The 12827-nt window shown below is 40.4% G+C and overlaps 1 protein-coding gene across 1 annotated transcript; it reads right to left on the minus strand.

Annotated features, from left to right (window-relative positions):
* Nucleotides 1-338: 338 nt before the first annotated feature.
* On the minus strand, nucleotides 339-4437 carry LOC110968445 (solute carrier family 22 member 7-like). Its single transcript, XM_051945972.1, has 8 exons — nucleotides 4057-4437; nucleotides 3936-3943; nucleotides 3572-3726; nucleotides 3270-3394; nucleotides 1304-1413; nucleotides 965-1179; nucleotides 689-797; nucleotides 339-549 (listed from the first exon to the last, which is right to left on the minus strand). Exons 1-8 carry the CDS (start codon nucleotides 4435-4437, stop codon nucleotides 339-341), a joined length of 1314 nt encoding a protein of 437 aa, XP_051801932.1.
* Nucleotides 4438-12827: the final 8390 nt, after the last annotated feature.

Raw genomic sequence — 12827 nt, forward strand, 5'->3', positions numbered from 1 at the left:
TGATTCTGAACAAAAGATGAACGTGTTGTCACGCATATTTAGTCAATGAAATGTACACACAACAGTAAATATTGGACCACTTATTTTTTCGACATTTTAGGGGAAGCTGAGCTTCCCTTGCAGTCTTAGAGCAATCGCCACTGCAATAAACATGTATAGCACTATAACATTTATAGCCAGAGCTAATTCGCAAAGTCCGTCCCTCGAAGGGCTTTTACAAATGACACAAGCGAGACAAAAAAAGACAACAACAAAAATGAAAAAAAAAATAGACAAATGATGCAAGCGAGACAAAAAGGAAACACAAAGCAAGAAAAACAAGTCAGCGGTCCTGTTAACTACTGCTTCTGTTCAACATCCTCGATGGTCTCGGGCAGGCACCTGTTGCGGGTCTCAGCCAGCGTTCTTGCCACCATTGCCCCGAGGAAAGCTGTGCAGCACAAGACGGCCTGGGGCAGATCCTTCCAGACCTCGTCCAGTAAAAGGATCAGAGGAGCCACAGCTACACCAAAGCGACCCATGAAGGAGTTGTAGCCCATACCGTTCTGCCTGAAGTACAAAAAACCATAGAGGAGGCTGTAACTGCAGGGCTCCTTTGATGCATTAGAAAACTGAAACACAGATCTGTTGAATTTCTTCAGTTTTAATCTGAAATGAGGAGTGAAAGTGTGCACATACAGCTAGTTACCTCACTACAGTAGGATACAGCTCAGAGCTGTACAGCACAACAGTTGCAAAGGATACTGAAGAAAACCCTTTTCCAATGATGGCTACCACCGTTCGGGCAACAGACATATCTGAGAGAAAAAACACATTTAGAGGACAGATTCTTCTTTTTGTTTTAATAGTTGATTTCATTCATGAAAATACCAAAATCAGTTACACCTTCCCATGCAAAGAGACTGTAACCTCTTACTGAAATAGCTACAGTTGGATGGAATTCAGGAGAGTAATGGATGCCTACCTTTTGGTATCAGGATGTTGATTCCAAGACAGGCCCCAGTAACCAGCAGAGCTCCCACCTCAGTGCTCCGTCTGCCCACCCTATCCAGCAAGTAGTAGTTTGACAGTTTGCATGGCAGCTCAATTAAAGCGTAGGTTAACTGAGTGAGATACAAGCTGAGCCCAAAGCTTGCGATGTTGAGGCTGATGCCATAATATGCGTTTGCAATGCAATACCTGACAACGGAGAAAGTATAAACTCATTAAATCCATCAGCAGCTTTTATGGGAATTTATTAACATGTGAAATTGATGAGACATGATATTTTACAACCTAAACTCATTGCACCGCTAATACAGACCATAACAGACCAGTGCGCAGGGCCAGCTTCCTCATCTCAGGTGTTCGCACTAAGTCGAGGTAGGAATAGGAACGATCTCTTTTGTCAGTCACGATGATAGTGGCTAATGTCTGAAAGAATGCAAGGCAGCATTACGCTTCAAACCATGTGATGAAAAAAACGAAAGAATTAAAGACTATCATGGTGTATTAGGCACCACAAGATTCGATTTTTCATTTGGAATACACCAACCTCTGTTTTTAGTGCTACAGTTGACTCCTGTGTTCCATTCATCTTGGCACATTTTTTCAAATACATCTGGGCTTGCTCAAACTTCCCATTGGCAATGAGCCACCTCGCCGACTCTGGCAGCCACCTAATGTTAAGGCAGAGATGGTTTGTAGTTCAAATGGATAACAAAAGTACAAAAATACATTTATTTGTTTAAAATTCAATTATATGTTTACATTAAAAATAAAGCAAGAAAAGCACTCAAGAAAGTGCAGCACTTCGTCAAGGCTGCTCAGTCGTATCATTTCCAATGGCTGAAATATTGAAAAAATTCATGGTAATAATCACAGCAACATAGAATGTGGCCTTTTAATACAGAAGTACCCACAATTAAGATGACCTTCCGCTAAGCACAGGCGTGTGTTTTGCATGCGTACTTTATGTACGGATACTGAATCGCGTGAATTGATGGGACTCGGAAACACTCCCACAATTTAATCAATTGTTCCTTGTATCATTTCCACGAATAAGTCCCAATAAGTTTGCAACGTTCGATTTGTAGTAGGATCACAATCATGTGACCATCAGCAGGCAGCTGATGTAGTGTTCACTTGTCATAGTTACAGTGACGCTGTCTCGCAAATGATACAGAAATCTTCGACAAATCCATGGATCCAGACTATAAGCTGCATCACTGAGAAAATCTAATCACTTGGTCCTTTTGTCATTTCTGACCTTCCCTGAAAATTTCGTCCAAATCCGTACACCGGTCGTCACATAACTGCCGAGGCTCCACCTCCTTGACGTAGTAATAAGATTAACAGTGAGTGCAAACAGGTCTAGTGTACTGTACGTAGTGTACGTAGTATAGTATACAGAGAAAAAGAAAAGAAGGTCGTGTACAGAATGCTCCAAACCCCTAAAAGTTTAAAACAGAACTCCACCGATTTGACAGGACAATCCTATTACATTCTTTGCAGCTGGATAACTCAGGGAGAAGCACCCTTGACTTTAGCATGAGAGGTTGATGGTTCAAATCCTGCTCAGGGAGTAGTTGTCCAGTGAGGACCTTTGGGCAAAGTCCTTAGTGCTTCCCTGCTGATCTTGCATTAACTCAGATTTAAGTTGCTTTGGATAAAAGCGTCTGCTAAATAAAATTGAACAGTTTAAAAACTGATGGAAATCAATGTCGATGAAGAAGTGATAAACTGTGTTCTTGTATTCAATTTGCTTTTCTTCTTTGAATTACCTACAATGCAACACAGCAGTAGACAGTTTTCTTTGAAATTGTAGCTTTGCTAATGATCAAATGGCATCACCTGAGAGTTTAAAATGCTTAATACCGCTCAGTCACGTACTTCAGTAGGAAGCAAAGGAGCATCCCACTGGAATTTCTAAATTGAATTTTGACTCCAATCCAATTTGTGTCCTAGTGGATTTTGTCACTGATGCAAGACAGAGTTGTTGGTTATAGTTTTACTGTTTAAATAAGAAATACAATTTTAAAAAATGAAAAAATGAGGTCTGCTCAGCCCTGAATCTCAGCAGAAAAAAATCAGAGAGGACAGGGTTATTGCTGAAAGTTTGAAATTTGGGGTAGACTTTTACTCAGTGTTAATCTTTCAACATCATACATAGTTACTCGGTCACAGAAAACACAGCCTATCCAGATAAATGGGCAGGGGGCTTCTAAGAGAGTGTTTGTGTCATACCTCCACATGATGATGGCCAGGATTAAAGGTGATGTAACACTCACAATCAGCCACCGCCAATCATTCACAAAATAGGCAATAGCTGCAAAGCCTATGTTCCCAACTGTCCAGGATAAGCTGTCGATCACGCCCACCACTTTCCTGTGCTCAATGTCCACCCACTCCACACCTGCAAAGAACCAGCACCTTATCACATCAACATTCACAGAAAACCTTCACGACAATGCTTGAAATCGTGTTTTGTTTTGTGTATGGTAGCCTCGTCTTCTGAGGTGAACTGAACATACTGTATCTAATCTATCTTATATTCTGTGCAGTGTTTAGATATAAAACAAAGATGAGTTACTGAGCACTTGTGAGACGATGACGATGCCAGTGATGCAAAAGCCAGTGAAGAACCTCAGCACTGCGAACATCACGTAGGTCGTAGAAAATGCACTCGCAATAGCAAACAGCATTCCAGACACATAAGATACCAGCAGCATGATCCTTCGGCCATACCTGAAGAAAGCCACAAAGTTTCCAAATATAATTTCAGTGATTGGTTGAAAGACTTTGATTTGAAGTTAATCATTAAATCCAGTAAATAATAGCCTAATAGCTGAACTTTGGTACCTGTCACTTAGACTTCCAAAAGACATGGCTCCAAACATGACTCCAACAAAGAAGATGCTAGCAGTTGCTTTGTTTTTCCCTCTTTTATCACACACCAGGTCCACTAGTGCAAAGAAATCAAGAAAAGACAAGTTCACGCTGTTTCTCTTGGCCCTACAAGGTGATACTTAACAAGCACATTTTATTTAGTTTCAAATAAATGTAAAGTAGGATCACCTCTGAGGTCAGAGTGGACTTGAAGGTGGTGTTATCGTACACCCATCCATTCTGGCACGGCACCGTGGGTGCGTCAGTAATGTCAGAGAAATTCAACAGCAGATGATACTGAGGCTCCGTAAACATGGAACAGGAGCTTGGAGTCCCATCCTGCTGGACCGGAATACTAACAACAAGCCTCTCGGCATGAGATAAATTCATAAAAACACCCCCATCGTCCAGAGAGCTGATGTCACAGTGGTGAGCGGGAACAGCTGCTATGAAGTTGCTGAGCATGAAGTGGCAGGGCAGCGTGAAGCGGCCGATGAAGTTGATCACAATGATCATTACCTGAAATCTTCCGAATCCATTAATCTCAGCAAGAATGTTCTCAAACTTCATCGTGGCCTATTTCTGTGTGCAGTATTTCTTCTTTTGAGAATTACAAAAAAGACAAGAGTATAAAATCTCCTCTTTCAGCCTGTACACTGAGGAGAAGCAACCTTTGATATTTCTCTTGTAAAAATTAATCTACTGCTGTAATAAATCTATGTCTGTGTGTGTATCTGACAGCAGGCCCTTTGCCCTCTGACTGAAATGGCTTACATGTAGCCTGTAAGCTGTTCCCTCTGGGAGAACTGCCAACATCAATCCAGTTATTGTTAAGAGATAAAGGTGCAGGTGTTCGTGTGAGAAACCTGGGGGAGGCTGTCTCCCACTGGGAGAGGTGCCGGCCAGCCACGAGTTTTTAATTTAAAAATATTAGGGAGTAAGATTCGCTTAAACATCATCTCTTTGTCTTAATTGTGCAATACTGGCAGCCGGCGGTGGCAAAAAGAGGGATGGGTTAAGGGCGTGAACTGACCTCTGCTCAGAGGGTATAAAGGGTTCAGTTGTCAGACAGTAAGGTCAGAAGGCTCCCGGGACCTTTCTCAAGTGTTTGTTGGTTTTTGAGCTGTACCGAATAAACACTTTTCTTCTTGGCATCTGAAGATTTGACTCCTGGATTCTTTGATGTTTCACTGGTGAGATTTAGATATTTTGAGACCTAGAACTTAGAATTAAATTGCAAGTGTTAATGCATAGAGTGATCAGGTTACACATAGATCTTACGTAGAGGGGCAACTGGCCCTCCCTCTACACTCTAAGGGCTGTTGGATTACTGTTGAATTGAGTGAATATTTTACCTCACTTAGCCACTAAATAAACGTTTGTCTGGCGCTGTAAACATTTATGGTAATATATAATACAGAATCCTCAATGTGTAGTGAAATGACTCATCATTATATTACATTTCACCAGGTTATAACACAAAGCAATGGCTGTGATTCAGTGATAGGGTAATACAGAACATTTTAGATTTTTTAGTAGTGTAGAGGTCTTAATTTTTATAGTTTAATCACTTCTCTGGGCAGTTGCAGTTTTTCTCTAGATGAAAGAACTGTCAATAGATGGAGCTCTAGTTGTATTCTCTCTGTGTTTTGTTTGTTTTCTTGCACTTCATCTTTTTTTCCACACAAAAATAACCCCAAACTGAGTTAATATTAATAATAACAAGTAAGAATAAAAGAAAGAAGTATCAGTGGTCGACAGACATCGTTGTAAACTGCATTATCTCCGTTTAAATATATCAGTGGAAGAAAGGGAGCCTGTCATGTTTCAGTGGACAGGATGACACGTGATGCGTATCTGCTGCAAAAACTCAGGGATGAAGTCCAAGATAAACACAAAGAAACAAATGCCAAGACAGGATCCGTGAGCAATGGATGAAAGAATAAATGTTAGACAGCAACAACAGCTGTACAACACTGGAAATGCACACAAGGGTAAGTTTCCCTATTAACCAGTAAAGGGAAATCTACTTGAAGGTAATCATTCAGGTTGGATCTTAGCTACTTATTTTGCAGGCATATTGTGTTCTACTTGATCGACTGTGTAAAGGAGAAGGGACAGGCAGCTATCGATTTAATAAACTGGAGCTTTAAAGTGAAATAAATGCTGTTTAATGCTGTTGAAGCTTTTGACACATATAGACTTGGATCTAATGTTATGCTTCAGATACTGAAGCCTAGAAATAATTTAAAGATTGATAACATCTAATAACATCCAGAACAGCTGGCATTTGAATTTGAGAACATTTCTGACAATTTCCCCTGATGAGGAATAATAATGAGGTCCCACATAGTGTCAGGGATAGTCACATTAAGGTCTAGTTAAACAGTACTCTAGAGGGAAGGTTGGGAGGACAAATAGAAATGCTGTGTATTGTTTCGTGTCAAATCTTGAAGCTTCTCAATATATAAAGACATAGATGAATGTCATATAACTTAACCAGAATGTAAATTTGTATGTGGGCACGAGTTAAAAAAGGATTTTGTGTTGTAGGAAAACAACAATAGAAATTCTCGTATTGTTCTGAACCATGAGATTTATGCCTGTTATTTTGGCATTTTTGCTTTTATTAGACAGGGATGTTGGAGCTTGATGGGAGCTGTGGGGAAATACAGCAGGTTTGTGGCATGTCGTGGTTCAGTCTGTGACGGTCAGGCATTGAGTTGCAGATCCAGTGATTAAATTTGCACCCATGTGTTATGCACCCTTACCACACAACTAACAGGTCGCCCTTTAATGACTGTTGCTCCATCCCGTTCTCCCTTGAGTTATCAAATCTCCACATGCATTCATACCTTTATCTATCTGTTTTCTTTCACTGGGATAAGGTCGCAGTGGCAGCAAGCTAAACAAAGTATTCTTGACTTCCCTCTCCCCATTAATATTTCTCAGTTCATCCAAGGCATTGCCAGGCCAGATGAGGTTTTCAATGAACGCTAATCAGTCACACCAGTATTTTCTGGGTCTTCCCCAGGCCCTCCTCCCATCTGGGCGTCCCTGCAAATCCTCTAAAAGCAGTCACCCTGGAGGTATCCTAATCTGATGCTTGAATCAATTCAGATGTTTTATTTTACCATGAAGGAGCAGCAATTTTACTCCAGGTTCCCTCCAGATGTCCAGACCCCTCACCCTGTCTCTAATGTTTAGCCACCTTATAGAGTATACCCAGTCTGACTTCTGTTCTATATTGAACATATATCAACAGGTAAATGCAGTACAGCATTACTGACCGGTACAAGTCTCACATTACTGCTGATGTTGATCCAAACCATCATTTTCCAGTCACTCTTGAGCGAGGTCCTGAGATTCTTGAAGTCCTTTGTTCAAAGCAGTAGCTAATCCACAAACCCATAGAGAACTATCCACCAGTTTCCAGCAGGGGGCTATGGTCTCAGATTCCCTTCCCAGCAGTTTCACACTTGACTGCAAACCACTTCAATTGTTGCTGGATCCCTCAAACTGATGAGGCCCACAGAACCCCATCATCTACATAAAGCAGATATTTAACTCTGAGGTTCCCAAACCAGTATTTGGAGACAAGTGGTAACCCTGGCTGACTCCAACACCAGCTATAAATGTGTGTGACTTCATGTTATTTTAAGGCTGTGTTTCTGCTCAGTTTCCAAAATAAATAATGAAATCCTGGCCTTGAACAGACAGCTCCTAAACAATGCTTGGTTCATGTATTTATTGAGAATTGTAGAAGTTTTTGTTGCAAAATATAGAGACATCATGATTGGAAAATTCATTTTCAGTTATTTTGAGTTCCAGCATAATACACAAGACAATTTCCTTTCAAGCAAAATACAAAAATCACACATTCCATCTTATGAATAGAACTAAATACATGTTTTAAAATTATCTTGGGTTTCCCATCAGCACCCACAACCACAATAATAGGATGGACTTTACTTCGGTTGCTTTATGACGTATTCTGGCAGATAAATGTTTATCATTTTTGAGCCACTCAGCACAACTTCAAATATATTTTAATGCTGCTCCATGTTCCATATCCAGATGTGTGCTCCCACCACTCATATTCCCGGCAATTCACTGCGACCAATCACTGGCACTCAGAGTCGGTTGCAATGAAAAAAACCTTTATGAAGGAGATTTCTCATCAGATGTGGAGACCGATCGTCTTCTGAAATACAAGACCGATATTTATTTAGTAATCCAGAACTGTAACTCTGAATGTTTTGGTGCAGTTCAAATAAAAACCCAGTACCTCCTCTGTTCCACATCCTCAATAGTTTCTGGCAAACGGATGTTTCGTGTCTCAGCTAGAAAAGAAGCTGACAGTGCTGCAGTAAAAGCCACCAGGGCAAAAACAATGCTTGGCAGAGGGGCCCACACATCTTCAAGAAGTATCATCAGGGGGGATACAGACACGCCTATACGGCCCATGAAGGAGCAGTAACCAAGTCCATTTTGCCTGTGCAACAGAAAATACAATAAATTTCTTAATGCAGTTCCTTCCAGCCTGGAAATCTCTCAGTTACCAGCAATACACTGCTTCTGGATAATAGATACTGCTTTACATGTCTGACATATGTATAAGCAAAATATGTATTTATTGACCTCATGACTGTGGGGTAAAGCTCTGAAGTGTACAGAAATATCGCTGTAAAAGATGCTTCTGAGAACATCTTGCCCAAAGCTCCCACAGCTGTCCGAAAGTTCCCCAAATCTGAAAAGAAAACATTGTAAAGGGAATTTTAACCTCATCTCATGCGATGTTTAAGGCTGTGGAATTAGAAAATTAATGACTTAAGGACCTTGCGAGTTCTTCCCTTACTCTTTAATCAGAAATAAATCATCTGAATGCATGCTATTTTTATTCCAATACTGCAATGGGGATTAGTTTGCTCTTTTAAAGAGATGCACAATTGAGCTGAGCATTTACCTTGAGGGAAAAACAGGTTGACGCAAATGCACAGTCCAGTCAGGACGAGCATTCCAACCTGAGTCCACCTTCGGCCTATTTTATTTAAAGTGTAAAGGACAATTAGCTTTCCTGGGATCTCTATTGCGCCGTAGATGAACTGAGTCAGATAAATGTTCACACCGAATCCAGAGACGTTCAGGCTGATTCCATAATAGGTACAGGCCACTCCAAACCTGTGAACAGGAAGAGAGAAAATTATTATCTTTTTAACTCCACACAGTTGCTCCAGATAAGGACAGCTTCTGATTGGCTAGTTGGTATCTGTAAAGGTAAAAAGTTAAACCACTGTTTTAAACCGTGTGTATGGAAGCGATCTGTAGCCATAACAATAGGAGTACATAGCGTACTATTCCCCATCAGGGGCACAGAAAGACTGTCCAAAATGACATCCATTTTTTTAAAGGAGTTGCTCTCAGGATGCACAATCATAAATGTACAATAAGAGTAAACCTACATTTTTGCAGTGTTTGAAAGACGTAACCCTACCACACAATGCCACTAAATAAAGCCAGTGCTCTCATTTTAGGAGTCTTCACAAGGTCCAGATAGGAATATTTTCTGTTTTCCTTTTCTACAATGATTACTTTGGACAGAACCTGAGGAGTGAAAAGGAAACTTTTGATCAGAAAAATGAGACGTGTTGTGTATCACATTCTAAGTAGATACAAGCAGTTGATGTAAGGTGTTGTACCTCAGGTGTCAGGTCGGCCATGAACTCCTCTCTGTTGTTGACTTCGGCACACTTAGTGAGGTAAAAATGAGCATCGTTCACTTTTCCGTTACTTATCAGCCATCTGGCAGACTCAGGGAGCCACCTGTAACGTAGGTTGATCAGGAAAAAGAAAAAGTTTACACATCAGTCACACACCTGCTTTATCAAAATGAGAAATCCTTCTGCGGATGAGAAAACAGATCATTAAACACGTACTCATATAAAGCTGTTTGTTTTGGGTGAATGATCAATTATTAATTTCTCCTTACCACCAACAAATTATCGCCACCAGCAGCGGGGTGGTTACAGTGGCAGTCAGGTACCTCCAGTCCCTCACAAAATAGGCCAGAATAGGCAGCACAGCAGTATTAAGACTCCAGTCCATGCTCATTAAAACACCAACTCCTGTCCGATGCTTGATGTCCACCCATTCGATATCTGTTTGGTGCAATTTTTATTTTTGATGATTAATGGCATTTTTAGATGTTAGAACAAAAAAGTGATTGAAAAATGTTAGCGTTAAGAAGTGTACTGTAGTAATGTCTTGTATAATGTGGGGTATGCATGAGAACAAAAGTAATAAAACTAACAAGCCAGAGTTGTGTTTTTTATTTCTATCTCACAAGCAAAATATGTTGTCTTTGGTGTTCAAGCATCTGATGGCATTATGACATTATACATGTGCAGTCTCACTTTAGACACAGTTTCGAGTTTTGCAATCATGGCCGTAGCCAGGTATGAGGTCAGCGAGGTCCGGACCTCACCTATTTTTTCCGAGTTTTTTTTTTTTCCGCCAAATATGCCCAACTGAATAAAACATAAACTCATAAAAACTTGAAACCTCTCTGTGAAACGTGCTTGTAAATTGTAAATTGTGGTAAACATCCATGGGCTTTGTGTTTGTGCCTGTGTGCGTGTTGCGGTGAAAAGCTGTTTGATCAGCTGATGCACGTACCCGCAAATGCGCCCTGTGACGCGCTTGGCAGCGGGCCAAACCCCGTTCAAAAACTAGTGTTTTTATTATTAGCACTTTGTAGACCACATCCCCGCCCATCTACACCAAGGTGACCACAATATATATTTTTTTTTAGATAATTCGGCACTAGTTCGGCCTGTCAGATCATCTGATCAAAGAGTTTAATTACTTTTATCCACAGCGGAGAGCGCGTCCGGCGCTTCTTTTTTTTTTTTTTTTTTTTTTTTTTGATGAGCGCCTGGCTCATCAGACAACATACAATGTATGCTGAAGATATTTCTAACCTTGCCAGTGACGACTTGTGCCTGTGAGAGGTCATTCTCAGCCATGCGAAGACTTAAGACATGGCTTAGATCTACCATGTCCAACGACAGACTGACAGGCCTGGCGATGATGCATGTGCATCAGAAAGTGGAGGTGAACCGGGAGAACATCCTTCGACGGTGGGATGCCTCTGGTCACAGGAGGATTCAGCTAGCCTTTGATGTAAAAAGTTGATTTGTTTTTTTGAAAAAAATATACATTTTTGTTTGGAAAATGATGATTTCACATCATTAAAAGATATTTAAACAACAAACATCTTGTGTGACTTGTAGCCTAAAAAAATATATAAAAATAAATATTTTTAAAAAATATTGAAAATTTTTCAGCGCGCGCTTTGCGTGCGCATCATGGACCTCACCTATTCCAAAATCCTGGCTACGGCCCTGTTTGCAATAGCAAACTTTGAAACTGTGAAGCATTTAGTGAATCATTTCCTGGTTTGGCCATGAATCATTTCATTGGAGGTTATTAGTTACAATGATTTAAACACAGAGAATGTGTCACTTCAGCAAGCTTTGAAAGATAACTCACTGAGGACCACGCTGATTATACTTATTCCAGAAAGTCCAAGTCCAGTAAAGAACCTCATGGCAGCAAACATGGGGAAATTGTATGCAAATGCACTTGCAAATCCAAAGAGGGCAGTTATAATGTAGGACAAGAGAAGCATTTTTTTCCGGCCAAACCTGTGAAACAAAATAATTCTAGATAAGTTTACAGAGCAGATCGTGTAAAAAAAAAAAAACAAGTGCAAAAACATTTTATTTGAATAAATAAATATATTACGAAAAGAAAAGTATAGTCAATGTGTGGGTTAAAATTTGATGTTGTCTTAGAAATGTTAATTTGAGAACTTGGAAGTACACATTTGTGTCTGTCTTCGATGCATAGAAATATGGAACACCTGGTCAGCCGAAGGACCTTTAATGCCCCGTTTAGGAAATTTCAGGAGACACATTTTAATTTCTTGACTCTATAGGTGTTGTTAGTCAAATTTCACAATTAGAAAATAGACATCTGATGCAGCCCCCACGACCCCAGTGAGGATAAAGCGGTGAATAGAGAATGGATGGATGGACATCTGATGCAGCTGATGTTACATAACAGCACAGACTGAAGCTGATAGCAATAGTTATTCCTTTGCAAAAAAATATTTCATGCTTTATTCATATTTCATCATTCAGTTATTCACTTGGTTTCAATGTATTTTCAAATAAATAAGTGGAAAGGTGGTGAATGACATGAGAGGTGAAGACGTGAACACCTGTCACTAAGATAGCCAAATACTGCTGCTCCAACCATAACGCCCATGAAGAAAATAGTGGCTGTGACTCTGTTGACTGGTTTCTTATCACAGACTAGGTCCCACTATGAGGAAAACACAAACAGAAAAGTGAAGAATAAAATTGCTTGGGACTGATTTTAATGTAATTCTTTGCAAACAGAGAAGGATAACACTCTCACCTCCGTGGCCAGAGTAGACTTGACGATGGTGGTGTCGAACGTCCATCCGTTGTGGCACGGCTCCATGGGAAGATCAGTAAAGTTGGACGAAGAGTTAAGCAGCAGATGATACTGAGGCTCTGCAAACATTTGGCAGGAGTTGGGGCTCCCATCCTGCTGGATGGGAACACTAACAGCGAGCCTCTCCTCCAGAGATAAGTTCCTAAAAAGGCCTCCATCATCCAGAGTGCTGATGTCGCAGTGATGAGGGGGAATAGTAGCAATGAAATTATTCAGCAGGAAGTGGAAAGGCAAAGTCATACGAGGAATTACCAGCAAAAAGATCGTCCTTTGTTGGAATCTCCCAAAGCCATTGATTTCTGCCATCACATTGTCAAACTTCATCTTGGAAATATATGCTGTATGATGATGACTTGATTGACAGAAAATACCACAAAGCACACAAGATGTTTGTTAGACAGTGAGCCATGGGTCTT

This window comes from Acanthochromis polyacanthus, chromosome 3 (genome assembly GCF_021347895.1).
Source record: "Acanthochromis polyacanthus isolate Apoly-LR-REF ecotype Palm Island chromosome 3, KAUST_Apoly_ChrSc, whole genome shotgun sequence".
Taxonomy (NCBI): Eukaryota; Metazoa; Chordata; class Actinopteri; family Pomacentridae; genus Acanthochromis; species Acanthochromis polyacanthus.